Genomic DNA, 20,844 nt, shown 5'->3' with positions numbered 1-20,844 from the left:
GCTACCAAGAAGGTGGTCTTTAGGGAAGGCATTTTAATTCTTATTTCCTCCCAAGGCTGATAAGGGGCTTTGCAAATATCATTCAAAACTAAATTTATGTCTCAAGGGGGTGCAGACTTCCTTATTGTGGGCATAAGTATGTGGACTGCCTTAGAGAACCTGGCGACCCAGGGATGATTACCCAGAGGGTTATCGAAAAAGATGCTTAATGCTAAAATTCAGACCTTTAGTGTACTTGGCTTCAGATCCTTATCGGATCCGGACTGTGGAGAGACTAACATTTTTGAAATGTTTGGACAGGAGGTATTTATGACAGTTTCTCAGTATTGAGAGCAGAAATTCTACCATATGGTTGGATATGTGGTAATGTGGTATGGCCAAGGTTACCAGTTTCCTGCTTGCCTGGATTGTAGAAAAAATTTCTCTCAGAAATCTGCGAGACCATGAGTCCTCAGGATCCAAGCTGACAGGTGCAATAATTTCACATTGTGATTCCAGAAGCGACCCTGGCTTAGGAGATAGTATCTCAAAGAAAGCAGGGCAGGGCCCTTTTTGGTCTTTCTTCTGGAAAACCTTTTTTGTTATCAGATGCCCTCTCTAAGATCTCATCTAGTACTGGGCCGAGCACCTGCAGCCCTGAGAAGGGAAGTGAACATAGCTTGTTCTTTTAGTGGTTGTCTCCAGACCAGGTTTTAAGCCAGATGGTCAGCTGAGCTCAATTTGAAAGAACATTATTCCTTGCCGCTAATCTAACTGATACAACTGCCATAAAACCTATTTCGCCATCTTAAGCAGTAGAAGAGGTTCCAATACGGCTTCTTTTGGTGTCTTAGTTTTCAAGCGCTTCTCCAACTCTTCAATCTATAAGTTCATAGACCTGGCCTTGGAGGTGGCAGAGACAGTCATTGGCAAAAATGATGGTACTCTTGAAATTGTTCCAGAAAATTATTACAATCACATGTTTTGTTTTGCACATGTTTATTTCTTTTGTGCATATTGGAGCAACACAAAAAAAAAACAGAGAAAAAAAGGCAAATTTGACAAAATTTCAAACAAAACCCCAAAAACGGGCAGGACAAAATTAATGAAAACCTTAAATTAATATTTTGTTGCACACCCTTTGGAAAAAATAACTGCAATCAGTCGCTTCCTATGACCATCAACTAGCTTCTTACACCTCTCAACTGGAATTTTGGGCCACTCTTCTTTTGCAAACTGCTCCAGGCGCCTTTTCTCAATAGCAATTTTAAGATCTCTCCACAGATGCTAATGAACCAGGAGCCTCGTCCCCCTTGACTGGTCAGGCCGAGGGACCTCTGCCTCAAGAGTTGTCAGTCACAGGGCTCTTGAAAGGAGGAAGGAAAAGACAAACTCCCCAATGCTCCTGAGCCCGACCTGAGTGGTAAGTTTTATGCATCTATGCACCTCATGTTTCTGTCCTCTTAGGGACAGGAAAAAACACTGGAGGGTAACTGTGTGAGGGGCTATTTTACCTCTTCTGTGTTTTCTGGTGCTGTAGAGGATGAGAAGGACTACCTTGTGAGGTGCTGCAGGAAGGACATCCTGCAAATATGTTTTACCCTATGTTGCGCTTGGTGAGGAGATCTCCAGCTTCATCCTCCTCTGTCAGTCTGACAGATTTATAGTATTGCTCAGAGACTGACAAACCCAACTTTAAAACAAATAAACCTTGAGGAGGATGAGAGGATGAAACTGGAGATAATATACTTAGTGCTTAGTGAGGAAGAGATATACTTTTTCACATATCACAGCTGTGCTCCCAGCTGTTGACTGAGGTATGTGTGATATAGCTCTTGACAGTTGAGACACAGGTCTTGGGGTACCGTCACACAGTGCAATTTTGATCGCTACAACGGCACGATTCGTGACGTTCCAGCGATGCATTTACGATATCGCTGTGTCTGACACGCTACTGCGATCCGGATCCCCGCTGAGAATCGTACGTCGTAGCAGATCGTTTGAAACTTTCTTTCGTCGTCTAGTGTCCCGCTGTGGCGGCATGATTGCATTGTGTGACACAGGTTGTATACGATGTGCGCACAGTAACCAACGGCTTCTACATCGCAAATACGTCATGAAATTATCGCTCCAGCGCCGTGTATTGCAACGTGTGACCGCAGTATACGACGCTGGAGCGATACTTATACGACGCTGCAACGTCACGAATCGTGCCGTCGTAGCGATGAAAATGGCACTGTGTGACGGTACCCTTGGAGCTGTATGTCTTCAGTCTGCAGCCTGTACTGACATGAATGGGCTGCAAATTGAATTGTCAAGGACACCATTTTATCTTATTCTTGGAGAATCCCTTTAAGGCTGATCCTAGCTAAGATAATTCCATAAAATCGAGAAGACTGAAACATAGGCTGCCAATAATGGCAAGTTTACGACATTTATTGCATATTTGGCTATGGTGGGCTATCTGTTCTTTGTTGTGGTCATTATTTGCAGATGTAAAGAATTTAATCTTGCCAACTTTTTAGCATAGGGCTTACAAATATCTAGTAATTCCAAATATTTCCTAGATTATAATTTTATGTGGATTTCATTCATTCATTACAAAGGGTGAAATCTTTAGTTAATATCACAACAATTCAGCACAAGAATAGATTATGCACAATGTTTGAAAATTGCATGGATTTTTTTCCACTACATATGCATGAGGTTTGGAAAGACACATTCTAAATGTATAATCATACAAACTGGCACGGATTTTCATTGTGAAATCTGAAATGCAAGGCTGTGGCAATATTCGTATGTGGCACCTAGGATCAAACAGGACCTCCAGCTTTTAGTTTTGACATATTATCTAGATGATTTCTTTTTGTATATTGAGGCTTGTTCACATCACATTTTTCCATCATGTAAAATTTACACCATGGCACAAAAATAATGCAGACTCCTATTTAACTTGCATATGCCTTTTTTGTGGTATAAAAACCCCCAAAGTCCCTTTTAACAGGATGCAAAAAAATGGAAAAAAAAACAGCATAGCTGCATTTGTGATGATATGCAGAGACCTTAAAGTAAATTATCATTGGTTTCACCACTTGGCTAGAGGTAATCTTATTTATTGGGGCTGTGGAGTTGGAGTCATGGTGTCGGATTCGGTGTCCTTTTTGGTGGAGTCGTTATGAAATGGACCGATTCAGACTTCTAAACTATATAATAAATTGGGTGGGTTCAATAGTGCAATGCAGGATGTGCTGGAATTGTTTCCATAATAATTAGGGAAAGTTATGAAATGTCCTATAAATGTCTGTTCCTGATCTAAGGATCTCGGCTTTTAGTTGAGATGAATCTGTGTGGCACTTGTGTACATGCTCAGTAGTGACTGAGGCAGGGCTGTGGAGTCAGAGTCATGGAGTTGGAGCCATAAGTTTGGCTTATCGACTCCAATACCTTACATACTGAATCTGTGCTCCTATTCACTTCACATTTCAGAGTTTTGCGCTCTAGTAGGGTTGTTTTGATGAAAACTAGGATTAGATCTTGACAGAGACAATAGGGAAACATTCCCTAAAATTGCCATGGGATGTTTCTGCTTTTCTTGTGCAGAGTTTTTATCTAAAAAGACATACTATGGACAAAACCCCCTCAGACGTGTTAAAGGGAATTTGTCAGCAGGTTTTTGCAGCATAATATATGGTAAGAAAGCTTGATTGCAGGGATGTGTTAGTTAGTCAACTATGTGTTGTAGTTTCAATATCATCAGTGTTTTATCAGCAGGAGATAATCACTGCCGGACTAGGGCTCACATTCACAGCAGTCCAGCTAATCTATATAACCCCGCCCTCACAAGTGATTGGAAGCTTGTGGACAGTGTACACTGGAAGCTACCAATCAGTGGTGTGGGCAGGGTTGTACACAGATCAGCAAACTGACCACTGTTATAACAGATATAACAGGGATTCTATCAAACCTGCACCAAGCAGCCCAGTAAGTGACACATCACTGGAATCAGAATCTCCAGACTTACATTGTGCTGCTCCCAGACTACATAGCAAAAACCTGGTAACAGATTCCCTTTAAGATGATGGCAACTTTAAAGCACTTCCTTTGTTGTCATCATTCTTTCCTCCCAAGGAAACTTAGGAAGAAACTTTTTATGTACTTTAGTTTTATGCAAAGATAAACAAAATGTATCTCTGCTTGTGGACTCACAGACCTCAGTACTACTGGCAGGCATGCTGTGACCACTAGTCTCACACATGAGGAGCCAAACTCCCGCTTAGTCATGGTATATGATACATAAAAACAAAAGAAGAATAAATGCAATGCTTCTGTTAGCATGGGTTACTTTATCTTGTCACATTTTCGGTAATAAAGTGATATCCCACAAGTGACTATACTAATGTTTTGACAAATAGAATCATTTTCAGGGATGAATAATTGCTACATTGGTTTTATCAACATCTGCAGTATCTGTAACTGGCACAGCATGTGCAGCTCAAAGAAATTAGATCTTAATAAATGGTTCCTCAACTCTGTTTTTTATAATGTTGACACAAACAAAGTATAGTGTAACCGAGATATGGCGAGGGAGTCGGAGTTCTGATGCTCCAGTATTACCAGATACATAGTAATATGAATGAGGCATAATTATATTATGATTATTCATCTTGAACTTACTTTTTCTTTGATTATTATTACCCCCTACTGACTACTGAACTTTGTAGATATGGGGGAGCAAAGACATGGCTACTCCTTCCCTGTTTTATAGCAATTTCTCTCGTTGGAATATCTTTTCCTTGGTAGGCAATGATTTTAAAGCACCACTGCAGCACTGGAGTGGTGCCCCTAAGCTAAATTCACAGCCCCTAGTATTCTACTTACCAGCTGCTGTCTTCATCTTTTATTGGCACCACGCCGCCGGTCTTCCAGCAGTTTTTTCGGATCGCTCCAGTGTTCGCTGGGCATTTTGGAAGTCACAACTCAGTGTAAATCTATGAGATCAGAACGAGGATCTCATAGACTTACACTGAGAACTTGCAACCGTTACCTCTGACTTCCAGTCAGTCAGAAGTTGAGTTCCCAAGATGGTAGGGCTGGAGCGGCACTGGGAAGAGCTGAAGACTGCGGCTGGTAAGTATAAGACAAAGGTCAGTGAACTTAGATTAGTAGCACCACTCCAGCGCTAACATTTAAAAAAAAAACCTGGAACGTTGCTTTAAAAAATGGAACTTTTTCTGGATAAAAAGTTGTGTAAAGATGTCTTTTTGCCATCAGAGAATGCAAACATTCCTGCTTTATCCAAAGGTTGAAATTCCGTGCAAAACATTTGCTGAGAGTTCTTGCACAGTGGATTTTGTCAAGGTCATATTTTATTTTAGCTCTACAATCTGAACCCAAAATCATTGGCTAGCTACAATCCTACACTGTAGAAATCCCTCAAGTGTTATAATTATTACTATCTGTTCTATAAATTAGTTACTTCCTTTAACTGATGCTTTGGAAGGGTGGGAATTGGACATCGCAAAATTGAATTGCACAGCTAAAAAGCCAATTTGATAAATTTGATTAAACTGACAATTCCTATATACATGAGCTTTATTTGATTTTTTTTTTGTGCATGCCCTTCTCTAAATCATGGGTTAATAGGATTTATGTTATCAATATCACAGTCCAATTAGGTTTTCATAATTCTTACTGCCCATAATTAAATTATCTTAACAGGGCCTGCAGCTTATAATTGAGCTCAGAAGCTCTACCAGAGTAGACACCATGAGCCGCTGAGCTTGTTGATTGGCTGCAGCCCTTTCTATGTGATGTCAGTGTTGCAGACAATATCAAAGTTGGGCACTCAGCCTTGGACCTGGGGAGGGTGAGTAAAGCACTGGACAGGGAAGGTTTCCAAAACCTAAAAAACTATTTAGCATAGAACAGCTTTGATATCCATTTTTAGGATGTGAACAAAGATTAGTAATTAAAAATAAAATGAGATTCAAATATTTGAATTTGCTTGTCAATATTTAGTTGGTCATCTAACAAGTCAGACCCAAAGAATTGTTATTGTAAGTCATGGGCGCATAGCAAAGAAAAAGAATTGTTATTGTAGGTCATTGGTCACATAGCAACGAAAAATACTCAGAGAAATCATGCATTGCTACAAATATATAGCAGGAGCCATGTTTAGACAGGAAAAATACTTTTGCCAACTGGGTTCCAACTTGTCACTTTGCGTGTACAGGATGCAAGATAAAAGCCTAAACTGGATTAGCTATTGTTCATTGTATATAAATAGTGATAATCGAGTGTGCTCGGTACTGGGGTTTCCCAAGTATTTGGATGTGCTCGGACATTTAGATTTCGTCGCCTCAGCTGCATGATTTGCGGCTGCTAGACAGCCTGAATACATGTAGGGGTTGCCTGTTTGTTAGGAAATCCCCACATATATTCAGGATGTCTAGCAGCCGCAAATCATGCAGCTGCGGGGACTCAAACATAATCTCCGAGCACGCCCAAAATACTTGGAGAACACCCTAGCATGCTCGGGAAACCCGAATACCGAGTACACTCGCTCATCACTATATATAAACCATCAAAAGACAAAAACCACATACCTTCTGCAGCTTCATCACTTCCAAAATTCTGTCTGTAGAAGAGCATGATTTCTAGATTATAGCATTTATAGAATGTGACAAGTAAAACGAATACAATAAGGATAGCACCAAGACCTGCAGCAAGTTCCATGTTGTACTTTAATTCTAGGGGAAAAAAAGGAAACAAATTATATGCATATAAATTGGGAAATAAAACATACTTAAAATCTATAATTTCCTAAAGCATATCCACTGTAAACGTAGATGAGCTGCAACCATGTCTTTAGGGAAACGTTTTTGAATTAAAAAAAAAAACTTTTGCTCTTTGAAATTGTTGCAGGCATACTGACAGCATGTCACTTAGCCACACTAAAGGCAGGCTGTCACAGGGTGTTTCCTTATTTATCTGGGAGCAGTGTGACTCCAGGGATGTGTCACATATTGGGCTTCTTGCTGCAGATTTCATTGAAAACTGTTTTATCTGCTGCAGATCTGCTAGTTTTCTGAATGCTGAGCTCTGTATAACCCCACCCACACCACTGTATACACAGAAAGCTGCCAATCACTGGTGGGGTTACACAGAGCTCATGAATATGGTGGACTACCTGGCAACAGGTTTACTAGTCCTCTAGAGATAATCTCCAGCTGATAAAACAGTGATTTTCTAAAAACTACTCCAGCCCAGTAAGTGACACATCGTTGGTATCAGGGTATCTGCTACCTAATCTGAGATTAGCAAAATATAAAGACAACCACCTGGTGATAGATTCCCTTTAAAACAATTAGTGACAATGAGACATCAATTGGTCTTTAGAGACTGTGGCCATGTAACATGAATTCATAGTGTACGACATTCCACTGAGAAAGTAAAAAATCAAACTTACCTGCCTACCTGTAAAAAAAAAAAATCTGCTTATTTATTGGTTTTGATTTGTTCAATTACAACACTGGATTGAAAGTGGTTGTTTCATTGGAATTGTTGCAGCTGTGTTTCTGCCATCATTAATCGGGTCCGCTGCACCCTGCCAGTGCATTTGTTTTGGCGGCCTGAGTAGGTAATCATCTCGGCTTTTTTTTCTCTGTGACTTTTTTCAAATTTTTGGAGGATTTTTAAGTCCTCTTTTTGTGTCTGTGAGCTTTCTTTGATGTTTAGCTTTAGGACTGGTAAAATGTAAGGACCCTTGACATGGGTTGCCAGCTTACGTATTGTGGCCCCAATATTAACCAATACCTTACATACATTGATATGTTTTTTTGCACTTTATCTTGCAGGGCGCAGTTGGACCAAGATGGCTCTGTAAACTGTAGGCCTCTGTTTACACAGCATGCATTTTGTAGCACTGGGCGGCCCGCCTGTATGTGCGTTAGTAATAGGCTGTAAGCCAGATGCTCTGCACAGCCTGTGTGAACAATGCCACATACAGAGTAGTATCTTTTATCTTTATGTGCACCAAAATACCAAACAGCCAACACTGGATTGAAAGTGGTTGTTTTATCGGTATTGTCTGTGTTTTAGCCATCATTAATCGGGTCCGCTGCACCCTGCCAGTGCATTTGTTTTGGAGGCCTGAGCAGGTAATCATCTCTGCTTTTTTTCTCTGTGACTTTTTTCAATTACATAACTAGAAAAACATATGAATTAGTAAAAAACAGAAAACAAAATAACATTTTCTCTATTGCCAAGTAATGTTTTTCATTTTTTTTAAATTTTTAACCACTGGATATACTCTATAGCAAAGGTCCCCAACCTTTCTGACCTTGAGAGCCACATTCAGCTCCCGCTCTCCTCACAGTAGTGGCAACCAAAGCCTCCATTATGGGCATAATGATAACCAAAGCTTTTCCACAGAAATCAACCCAAAGCAGAATACCATGATCCACAGGTTCCCCATAAGGCTTCTTTTACACATACCGGGTTCTTTTACGGCCCGTATCGCTGCAATTTTCACGGTCTGTCACAATAACAGACAGCAAAAAACTTGCGGTTCACCGTTTTTCGGGTTTCCAATACTATAGAAATAGTATTGGAAAAAAACCCGGCGCTTCGCAATACCGGAAGTCACGGTGCACCGCAAAAACAAGCTTCCGTTGTTTTTGCGACCCCAATCGGGGCCATGTCCGTAAGCCGTGAAAAAGATTGAGCAGGCTTGATTCTTTTTCCCGGCCTTAAATATGGCCTTCACGGCCATACGGTGCACTGTGAAATTATTGTGGGCCATTTTTGCGGCCCCATAGAAATCTATTGGGGCCGCAAAAACAGGCAGCAAAACAACAGTATGTGTAAAAGAAGCCTTATACCACCATTCAGTATTCTCCCATCAAGCATTTCCATCATACTGACCCATCCAGCTTTAAGCACCTCCTCTGACAGGTCATAGCATCCTGTCTCCATCTTCCCATACGTAGAATATCTCTAAACCCCTAAGACCAGTATTTGTGCACCCAGATCTGCTCTTCTGTGCAGGGCTAATCACAAAATTCACCATTTTGAGATGTGCTCTTCATACATGTTTGCTTGAACTGGAGCCAATGCACCAAGCTGGCAGACAGCCGTGAGCCACAATTTATGGGACCGCGAGCCACATGTGGCACCTGAGCTATAGGCCGGGGACTCCTGCTCTATAGGCTAGAGAGAGACTCACTGTTTTAATTGCTACTTCTATCTTTCTATTAAAGTAAACCAAAGTTTAGAATAATGTAACTGTATATTTCGTACAGCAGGTCTGAGAAGCTCTGCGCTTAAACCTAATTCTTGTATAGTCTGCCACATATTGTAGTCTTAAATGTATTTTCCAAATTGAAAGGGAAGTAAATGTTATAACTAATGAATTCCTCTATTGATTTACACTGGATTACTCTGTCACATTGATAGGATTTTGAATGGAGCAGTGTGACGCATTTGCACTACTGCAACATTTAGGCCATGTTCACACGTTCAGTATCTGGTCAGTATTTTACCTCAGTATTTGTAAGTCAAAACCAGGAGAGGAACAATCAGAGGAAAAGTATAATAGAAACATATACACCACTTCTGTATTTATCACCCACTCCTGGTTTAGGCTTACAAATACTGAGGTAACATACTCACCAAATACTGACCGTGTAGGTGACCTCAAGGTCTATTCGACTGACCAAGATAGAGCAATTCCATTTTGGTCAAAAACTTCTGTTAGATGGAAAAATAAACATTTACCAACACAGCAATTGTAAAAAAAAACACAGTTTAGCGGTTTTGTTCACAGGTGCTAGCCACCGAGGAGTTAATGTCGTATTCTAACATATTATGCAATGATTATGCTAGTGACAATATGCCACCCATATTGCGCTAACTGTAAGATAAGGACTAATCAGCGCTCATATAAACACGTCTTACAAACACACGGAGCTGTAACAAGTCATTTGCATCTCTCTCATCACGCTGACTGTAGGAGAATGCCAGGATCTTGGAGACGTACTTGTTGAGTTGCGAGCGCGTCGCTCTATGCCAGGTGTACATGCAAATGTACTTTCTTTTTTCGGCCTCTGTGCTAATTATGTTTTGAATGAAGAACAAGGGTGTTATTACATCTAATCTGACAAGTGATTTGGAAATGACGTGCCCTGCATCCAGACGTCTTGATTTGCTACTCCATTGTTTTTGTGCAGAATGTGCTGGTTTTTAGCGAAAACATTAAATGTCAAGCTCTCCCTCTGTGAAATCCTATGTACTGTACAACCTTGGAGGAAATAGACAATGTACAGCATATATTAGTGATTACATAAGCGGGGGGCCTTCATTCTTAATATAAAAAAGTTACAATTTTGCAAATAGTAATGCTTAAAAATTCTCCATGTTCCGAGTCTCCGTCTCTTGTGCAAAGTTACAGATTTCCAAAGTAACAGGCTACAAGAAATAACGTTTGTTGTCTGATTCTGGAATCTCTTCCCTTTACATTTGCCCCCTATCGTTTGCTTAGGTACAAAAAGTAAATTAGGAAAAGTAAGGGCTCATGGACAAGTGCTATCTGCCGTTTTGTCGGATAGCACTGGTCCTCATGTTATGTTATGGGGTCGTGTACATAGATTTTTTTCCTCAGTCTGTCAGAGTAAAAAATCGCAGCATGCCTGAGTTTGATGTGATAATCAAATAAATGAGTCAGTGGAAACCATCGGACCACACTCGGATGACATCTTTCTTATTTTCACTGATTGACAGAATGGAGAAGATGGAGATATTTTTTTTTTCCATTTTCTCCTTATCTGAGAAAATCGGCTCCCACTGTGATCAAACTGTAATCAGAGTATGATCAGAGTCTAATTTGCATAATCGACCCGATTCTCTCGGATGGGACATCTACCTTCGGACTGCATGATCTGACCAGGAAGGTTTGTTTGTAGTCTTTAGAATAGGAGCTGTAGTCACAGAAATATAGGAGATATTCAGGATTTTTTTTTTCATTTTAGATGCAGTAAAATATTTTCAAAATTTGTTGTCTATCATTTAAATAAAAATCAATTTTATTATTCACATTTTTTCTGCTGATGCATTTTAAAACAACTATCCAGGCATATATATGGTAGATTCCTATGATTTTCCTGCCAACTTACCCCATTTCACTTTCTGGGGTCCTGTACCCCTACTAAGATAGCATTACTCAACTCAACACCTTATAGTGTTTTGTAATCCATTCATTCTCATATGATATATAGAACAGCACTACATGGGCTAGACGTGAAGCTAGTCTCTAATTATGTAACCCTCCATGATAATTGGCTATGAACGATTGGAATTACTGAGATTATTGTGTCTAGAGATACTGTTGGGAGTACAATCATCTTTTAGGTATATTGGGATGCAGTGAGCAACATTTTGGTATGTGTCCTTTAATTAGGTATATTAAAGGGGTGGCCACAGTGGCGTAGGAAGGGGGGTGCGGGGGGGCGGGCCGCCCCGGGCGGCACAATGCGGGGGGTGGGTCCAGGGCCAGCGTCAGCACCCGGCGTACCCGGGCAAGTGCCGGGGCCCTGGCGAGACGGGGGGGCCCATTTACGGTGCGCAGCTGCAGCCGGAATACTCACCCTCCGGGAGTCGGGACTGTCCGTCACCATGGATACGATGCAGCCAGAGTCACTTCCGGGCCGGGCATGCTGCTGGGACTGAGTTTCACACAGCTGCACCTGCAATACTCACCAGTCACCGCCGGCGCCGCCATCAACATGGATGCGAGTCACTTCCGGGCCGGCGGTTGCTCTCTGTCCTGTCACTTCCAGTCGAAGGAGCTCATCATCCTAAGAGCTCAGAGAAGAGATCCGGCTGCTGTCATCCAAGCGTCCACCATCCAGGACAGGTCCAGGCGTCCAGCGGCAGCACAGGCACAGCGGCAAGCAGAAAGACGAGTGGAGCAGGAGGCAGGAGCAGCAGTCAGGTGCATGGACGGTGCACCCGGTCCCAGGCTGTGTCCACACAACGGAAGCAACGCCGAGTGAGTCTTCCTCCAAGTTCCTGGACCTGGTCCCAACGCATTGCGGGGGTGGGGGGGTCGTAATTGCAGCCTGCTGTGAGCCAGGCCTGGTTGACTAGTCCTAGCCTAGACTGTCTGTCTGTCTAAATGGCTGGCAGTCTGTGCTACATACTGCGTGAGCTGTGCTATATACTGCGTCTGCGTGGGCTGTGCTATATACTGACTGCATGGGCTGTGTGTGCTATAAACTGCGTGGGCTGTGTGTGCTATAAACTGCGTGGGCTGTGTGTGTTATATACTGCGTGGGCTGTTATATGCTTCGTGGGCTGTGTTATTTACTGTGTATTGAGCCGGGGGGGGGGGGCGCGCCAAACTCGGGAACAGCCCCGGGCGGCAAAAGCTCTAGCTACGCCTCTGGGTGGCCAGTAATGAACATTTATTTAAATCTTAAATGTCTATTTATTGTCATAATCTAATCTCTTTTCTAATATACTTTAATCAGAAATTACCTAGTGTTCCCTCAATATCTGTTTTTTTTTTTTTTTACCAACAGGGGTCACCGGTGTGCGTATTTCCGGCCCGATACCCGGAAGCGCAATTTAAAGCCGCTGTCAGAGTTTTACAGCGGCATTTAACTAGTTAATAGCCGCGGGTGGATCGCGATTCCACCAGTGGCTATTGCGGGCACATGTCAGCTGTAAAAAACAGCTGACGTGTCCCGAAAAAGATGTGGGCTCACCACTGGTGCCCACATCAAAGGGGGGATACCGACATTGGCGTCCTATTACGCCCGATGTTGGTAAGGGGTTAAAGAGAATCTGTCGCAGGTTTTTGCTACAGTATGTCATTTAAAGATAGCAGGAGATAGAGGCAGACACAGGACATTCAGGGATGTGTCAATTGTCAAAGTGTGTACTGTTGTTTACTAACTGTGAAGGATTCATCACTAACTAGTCCAGCAATGACCCCTCCTGTGATAAGCACCTCATTGTCTATGGACTTTGTACATAGAGAGCCTGGTGTGGGCGGGATTAGCTGTGGTGTGGGCGGGATTAGCTTGCTCAGCTCTGCTTCGTTCTAAATCTGAATGCTCTGATTGTCTCAGAACTGCTGCACCCATTAATCTAAATGATACATCATTGGATTCAGCTTCTCTTTGCCTACATGATGCAGCTGTCAGATGAGGTAGCAACACCTGCTGACAGACTCGTTTAGTAGGATGTGATGTGAATATGTAGAAGATTTTAAATGCATCCTCTTATATTCTTCTCCTTTTGTCTTTTTTTGGCTGTTTCATTCATTCTTTTTGCATACTGTCTAAGATGATCATTAAATACCCTTGATATTGTCTTAACACTTGCGCTCAGTAGTAACATCATCTTTACCAGAACGCACAGCTGATAACCGGCTACCTATCATTAATCCCTGAGTAGACGGCTAAACTTTCATGCATCACTGCTGTCAATTAAGTGATAAATTAAGTGATAAATGTACCGAGTGGGTGTTATTTGATTCTCCTTTTTTTTCCCACTTTTCATATCCTTAGCATTTACGATTCTTGTCATCTTGCTTAAAGCAGAATATTTATAACCTTAACCTAAGGTTTTAAATACATCAGATAGGGATTGCATACATTAGTTAGGACTGCTCTATAAGGGTATACCTTGGCGATTTGGTGGAGCAGCTTAGTATACATTTTTTTGCAAAAAAACGTATCAACTAAATACCCTGTTTTCTTTACATCTTTTGACTAGCACTTGCTTATTACTGTGATTTTTTTACAACAGAGTATTTTTGACCTCACTGTGCTTTTTTGTGTCTTCAAGTTTTCTGGTGGTCTGAACAGGTTCCTACAGACTTGTTCAGTGTGCAAGTAGCCCATGTGTTTCTGGTTCTATAATTGTTCTCTTGTTCCTACAAGACTGGGGAGTCCACCACTCCTCTGTGGGTCATTTGCATTTAAGCTGTTCCATCCTGCATGTCCACATGTATATTTTTTTCTCTCTGAACCCTGCTTATACAGGTACTATACAGATAATCAGGTTTTAAATACATCAGATAGGGATTGCATACATTAGTTAGGACTGCTCTATAAGGGTATACCTTGGCGATTTGGTGGAGCAGCTTAGTATACATTTTTTTGCAAAAAAACGTATCAACTAAATACCCTGTTTTCTTTACATCTTTTGACTAGCACTTGCTTATTACTGTGATTTTTTTACAACAGAGTATTTTTGACCTCACTGTGCTTTTTTGTGTCTTCAAGTTTTCTGGTGGTCTGAACAGGTTCCTACAGACTTGTTCAGTGTGCAAGTAGCCCATGTGTTTCTGGTTCTATAATTGTTCTCTTGTTCCTACAAGACTGGGGAGTCCACCACTCCTCTGTGGGTCATTTGCATTTAAGCTGTTCCATCCTGCATGTCCACATGTATATTTTTTTCTCTCTGAACCCTGCTTATACAGGTACTATACAGATAATCAGGTTTTAAATACATCAGATAGGGATTGCATACATTAGTTAGGACTGCTCTATAAGGGTATACCTTGGCGATTTGGTGGAGCAGCTTAGTATACATTTTTTTGCAAAAAAACGTATCAACTAAATACCCTGTTTTCTTTACATCTTTTGACTAGCACTTGCTTATTACTGTGATTTTTTTACAACAGAGTATTTTTGACCTCACTGTGCTTTTTTGTGTCTTCAAGTTTTCTGGTGGTCTGAACAGGTTCCTACAGACTTGTTCAGTGTGCAAGTAGCCCATGTGTTTCTGGTTCTATAATTGTTCTCTTGTTCCTACAAGACTGGGGAGTCCACCACTCCTCTGTGGGTCATTTGCATTTAAGCTGTTCCATCCTGCATGTCCACATGTATATTTTTTTCTCTCTGAACCCTGCTTATACAGGTACTATACAGATAATCAGGTTTTAAATACATCAGATAGGGATTGCATACATTAGTTAGGACTGCTCTATAAGGGTATACCTTGGCGATTTGGTGGAGCAGCTTAGTATACATTTTTTTGCAAAAAAACGTATCAACTAAATACCCTGTTTTCTTTACATCTTTTGACTAGCACTTGCTTATTACTGTGATTTTTTTACAACAGAGTATTTTTGACCTCACTGTGCTTTTTTGTGTCTTCAAGTTTTCTGGTGGTCTGAACAGGTTCCTACAGACTTGTTCAGTGTGCAAGTAGCCCATGTGTTTCTGGTTCTATAATTGTTCTCTTGTTCCTACAAGACTGGGGAGTCCACCACTCCTCTGTGGGTCATTTGCATTTAAGCTGTTCCATCCTGCATGTCCACATGTATATTTTTTTCTCTCTGAACCCTGCTTATACAGGTACTATACAGATAATCAGGTTTTAAATACATCAGATAGGGATTGCATACATTAGTTAGGACTGCTCTATAAGGGTATACCTTGGCGATTTGGTGGAGCAGCTTAGTATACATTTTTTTGCAAAAAAACGTATCAACTAAATACCCTGTTTTCTTTACATCTTTTGACTAGCACTTGCTTATTACTGTGATTTTTTTACAACAGAGTATTTTTGACCTCACTGTGCTTTTTTGTGTCTTCAAGTTTTCTGGTGGTCTGAACAGGTTCCTACAGACTTGTTCAGTGTGCAAGTAGCCCATGTGTTTCTGGTTCTATAATTGTTCTCTTGTTCCTACAAGACTGGGGAGTCCACCACTCCTCTGTGGGTCATTTGCATTTAAGCTGTTCCATCCTGCATGTCCACATGTATATTTTTTTCTCTCTGAACCCTGCTTATACAGGTACTATACAGATAATCAGGTTTTAAATACATCAGATAGGGATTGCATACATTAGTTAGGACTGCTCTATAAGGGTATACCTTGGCGATTTGGTGGAGCAGCTTAGTATACATTTTTTTGCAAAAAAACGTATCAACTAAATACCCTGTTTTCTTTACATCTTTTGACTAGCACTTGCTTATTACTGTGATTTTTTTACAACAGAGTATTTTTGACCTCACTGTGCTTTTTTGTGTCTTCAAGTTTTCTGGTGGTCTGAACAGGTTCCTACAGACTTGTTCAGTGTGCAAGTAGCCCATGTGTTTCTGGTTCTATAATTGTTCTCTTGTTCCTACAAGACTGGGGAGTCCACCACTCCTCTGTGGGTCATTTGCATTTAAGCTGTTCCATCCTGCATGTCCACATGTATATTTTTTTCTCTCTGAACCCTGCTTATACAGGTACTATACAGATAATCAGGTTTTAAATACATCAGATAGGGATTGCATACATTAGTTAGGACTGCTCTATAAGGGTATACCTTGGCGATTTGGTGGAGCAGCTTAGTATACATTTTTTTGCAAAAAAACGTATCAACTAAATACCCTGTTTTCTTTACATCTTTTGACTAGCACTTGCTTATTACTGTGATTTTTTTACAACAGAGTATTTTTGACCTCACTGTGCTTTTTTGTGTCTTCAAGTTTTCTGGTGGTCTGAACAGGTTCCTACAGACTTGTTCAGTGTGCAAGTAGCCCATGTGTTTCTGGTTCTATAATTGTTCTCTTGTTCCTACAAGACTGGGGAGTCCACCACTCCTCTGTGGGTCATTTGCATTTAAGCTGTTCCATCCTGCATGTCCACATGTATATTTTTTTCTCTCTGAACCCTGCTTATACAGGTACTATACAGATAATCAGGTTTTAAATACATCAGATAGGGATTGCATACATTAGTTAGGACTGCTCTATAAGGGTATACCTTGGCGATTTGGTGGAGCAGCTTAGTATACATTTTTTTGCAAAAAAACGTATCAACTAAATACCCTGTTTTCTTTACATCTTTTGACTAGCACTTGCTTATTACTGTGATTTTTTTACAACAGAGTATTTTTGACCTCACTGTGCTTTTTTGTGTCTTCAAGTTTTCTGGTGGTCTGAACAGGTTCCTACAGACTTGTTCAGTGTGCAAGTAGCCCATGTGTTTCTGGTTCTATAATTGTTCTCTTGTTCCTACAAGACTGGGGAGTCCACCACTCCTCTGTGGGTCATTTGCATTTAAGCTGTTCCATCCTGCATGTCCACATGTATATTTTTTTCTCTCTGAACCCTGCTTATACAGGTACTATACAGATAATCAGGTTTTAAATACATCAGATAGGGATTGCATACATTAGTTAGGACTGCTCTATAAGGGTATACCTTGGCGATTTGGTGGAGCAGCTTAGTATACATTTTTTTGCAAAAAAACGTATCAACTAAATACCCTGTTTTCTTTACATCTTTTGACTAGCACTTGCTTATTACTGTGATTTTTTTACAACAGAGTATTTTTGACCTCACTGTGCTTTTTTGTGTCTTCAAGTTTTCTGGTGGTCTGAACAGGTTCCTACAGACTTGTTCAGTGTGCAAGTAGCCCATGTGTTTCTGGTTCTATAATTGTTCTCTTGTTCCTACAAGACTGGGGAGTCCACCACTCCTCTGTGGGTCATTTGCATTTAAGCTGTTCCATCCTGCATGTCCACATGTATATTTTTTTCTCTCTGAACCCTGCTTATACAGGTACTATACAGATAATCAGGTTTTAAATACATCAGATAGGGATTGCATACATTAGTTAGGACTGCTCTATAAGGGTATACCTTGGCGATTTGGTGGAGCAGCTTAGTATACATTTTTTTGCAAAAAAACGTATCAACTAAATACCCTGTTTTCTTTACATCTTTTGACTAGCACTTGCTTATTACTGTGATTTTTTTACAACAGAGTATTTTTGACCTCACTGTGCTTTTTTGTGTCTTCATATTTGTAACCTTGCAGCTGATCCAAAATAGATCTGTCAGAAATTATTCTTTGCTTTTGTTTGAAAATTTTCTATAATCTCTTTACAAGTTTACCAGTTAAGACTGGTTGCAAAGTTAAAGGGTATCTGTCAGCACGGTTTTGCTATTTAATCTAGGAGCAGCATGATGTAGGGGCAGAGAGCCTGATTACAAGGATATGTCACTTGCTCGGCAGCTTGCTTTAGTTTCAGTGCAATCAGTGTTTTAACAGCAGGAAATTATCACTGCAGGACTAAGTGCCAGACAGTCCAGCTAATCTGTATAACGCCACCCCCACCACTCGTTGGCAGATTGCTGACAATGAATAGTGTACGCAAGAAGCTGCCAATCAGTGTTGTGGGTGGGGTAATACACAGCTCAGCATTCTCATCATTGATATCTACAGCAGAGAAAACAGGAATTCTATCAAATCTGCACTAATCAGCCCAGTAAGTGATACATCTCTGGAATCAGGGTCTCTGCCCCTACATCATGCAGATGTCAGATTCCCTTTAAAGGGTTTGTGCAAGAGTGTAATTAAAGCACCCACAGTAAATAATTAAATGTAACAAACCAACTAGTACATGTCAAATGCAGTTCAGACTCAGTTGCCTAGGCACATGTACAATTACTTCTTTAGGATGCAAGAGGTTTTGTTTATAGCAAAATAGCAGATCTTGCTATGAATGTTATTGTTTCTGACATGCATAAGGGTACATAAGCCTTTCAGACACTAAATGTATCTTTATTCATAACCATGAATGCCATGGTGCTATACTGTATAGAGATGAATTTGCTCAAATTGGTTGGCAGAATTGATGCGGTTCAAATTGAAGCTACCCTAATTGCTGTGAAATGACATTTAGGGTATGCGCACTCGCTGCGGAATGGTGTGCAGATTTTTCCGCACTGATTTTTGTAAATCTGCAGGTAAACCGCACTGCGGATTTACTGCGGAATTACTGCTGATTTACCCCGGTTTTTCCTCAGTTTTTGTGCGGATTCCACCTGTGGTTTTACACCTGCGGATTCCTATTATAGAGCAGGTATAAAACGCTGTGAAATCCACACAAAGAATTGACATGCTGCTGAATATAAACTGCTGCGTTTCCGCGCATTTTTTGCAACATGTGCACTGCAGATTTTGTTTTCCATAGGTTACATGGTACTGTACAACACATGGGAAACTGCTGCAGATCCGCAGCGTCACATCCTCTGCGGATCCGCAGGGTGTGCACATAGCCTTATTATGGTCTGAAGTCTCTCCAGAACTTAAAGTATAGTAGAGGGAAGGGAAAGCCTTTAAAAATTGATAAATGATACTGAAAATGATTCCTGATTTAGGTCCTCACCCAGGGCTGCCACCAGGAACTAAAGGGTCCCATACTGGCAAAATTTTCAGGGCCTCCTTGAGACTCCGCCAGGTTCCACCCTAGCCCCACCTTCACCCCTCGAACCTTCCACAGTCCCACCGCCCACTCATAGAAAAACTCCACATCTGCACCACGTCCTCATCAATCACACATTTACAGTTCCCATCACCAGATCAAACATATAGCCAGCAGCTTTTGTTTTGGCCAAAAGGTTTTTTAAGCCACCACCACCACAAGGTAGACTCTTTTGGCCGAGCTCTACTCTACTGTGTTATGATCCTTAGTGGTTGAGGATCACGAATTACTCCAGCTAAGTAAAAAACATAGGACAAGCTCTAGGGAGGTGGCAAACTGGACTAACCACAAATCTGAACCTATCCAAACACACTAGAAGTAGCCGGTGAACGTGCCTAAAAAATCCTAGACGTCTCGAGCCAGCCTAAGGAACTAACTACCCCTAGAGAGAAAGAAAGACCTCTCTTGCCTCCAGAGAAATAATCCCCAAAGATATAGAAGCCCCCAACAAATAATAACGGTGAGGTAAGAGGAAGGCACATACACAGGGGTGAAAACAGATTCAGCAAATGAGGCCCACTAATACTAGATAGCAGAAAATAGTAAGGGGTCTGTGCGGTCAGTAAAAAACCCTAACAAAATATCCACACTGAGATTTCAAGAACCCCCGCACCAACTAACGGTGTGGGGGGAGAAACTCAGTCCCCTAGAGCAACCAGCAAGCGAGGAGATCACATCTTAGCAAGCTGGACAAGAAACATGATGAATGCTGATAATCAAAAAATGAACGGACAAAAACTTAGCTTGTCTTGGAGAGGCTGGGAGCAAGGTAATCACAAGGAATCTGAAGAGCACTGAATACATTGATAGCAGGCAAGGAACTGAGTATCCAGGTGAGTTAAATAGGAAATGAACCAAGGATAACGAACCAGCTGGTGCAGCCAACCTGCAGAAGACAACACTACACAGTACCGCTTGTGACCACTAGAGGGAGCCTAAAAATAGAGTTCACAACACTACTGTAACCTATTAAACATTTGTTAAAATATAATATAGGTATATTTTTATTTATTTTTCAATTTTTAAAATGACCAATAATATCACATACAAGGGACAAATACCATCGCACCATGACCAGACCACATATTACCACCACATGGTGACCAAATAGCAGCACAGACAAGGAACAAATATGCCACACCATGACCGGACAACATATTAACGCCACATAGTGACTGAATTACTACAATACTGATCACTAATAAAAAAGAAACACAATACTAATATCACCATAAGTGCCATTATACACAGGAGATCTGTAGTTAGTATGCAGTGTACTGTTACAGGTAATACAGTGATCATTGGTGACATTGTACACAGGAGCTCTGTATATAGTACACAGTGTATAGTGTCAGTGTACAGGTAACACACTGACTCAGCAGTGACGTCTCTAGGTGAAGTCCTTCATCTTTCATCCAGCACAGACCACCATCACTTCTTCCAGCCAGGGCTCGTCTCTGTAGGAAATAACACAGTTTTCTAGAGCACCACTTGCAGAACACATTACTTAATTTTTTCCCAACTTCTACACTACACCAGATGAGGAAAAAAGGTGACATAGTGTCACTCTGCACAGTTACAGGACCGCC

General features: G+C 41.1%; 1 protein-coding gene across 2 annotated transcripts in view; it reads right to left on the bottom strand.

Moving 5' to 3' along the window:
* Positions 1–20,844, bottom strand: part of IL1RAPL2 (interleukin 1 receptor accessory protein like 2) — a 1,069,016-nt gene that overhangs the window by 11,564 nt on the left and 1,036,608 nt on the right. For both annotated transcript variants that reach the window (XM_077285203.1, XM_077285204.1), the window contains one exon: positions 6,585–6,728. In XM_077285203.1, coding sequence (XP_077141318.1) covers positions 6,585–6,728 — 144 coding nt within the window. The remainder of the gene's footprint in view (positions 1–6,584; positions 6,729–20,844) is intronic.

This window comes from Ranitomeya variabilis, chromosome 2 (assembly GCF_051348905.1).
Source record: "Ranitomeya variabilis isolate aRanVar5 chromosome 2, aRanVar5.hap1, whole genome shotgun sequence".
Classification (NCBI taxonomy): Eukaryota; Metazoa; Chordata; class Amphibia; order Anura; family Dendrobatidae; genus Ranitomeya; species Ranitomeya variabilis.
Note: the sequence above shows the minus strand (reverse complement) of the source record. Positions and strands in the feature narration are given on the sequence as shown.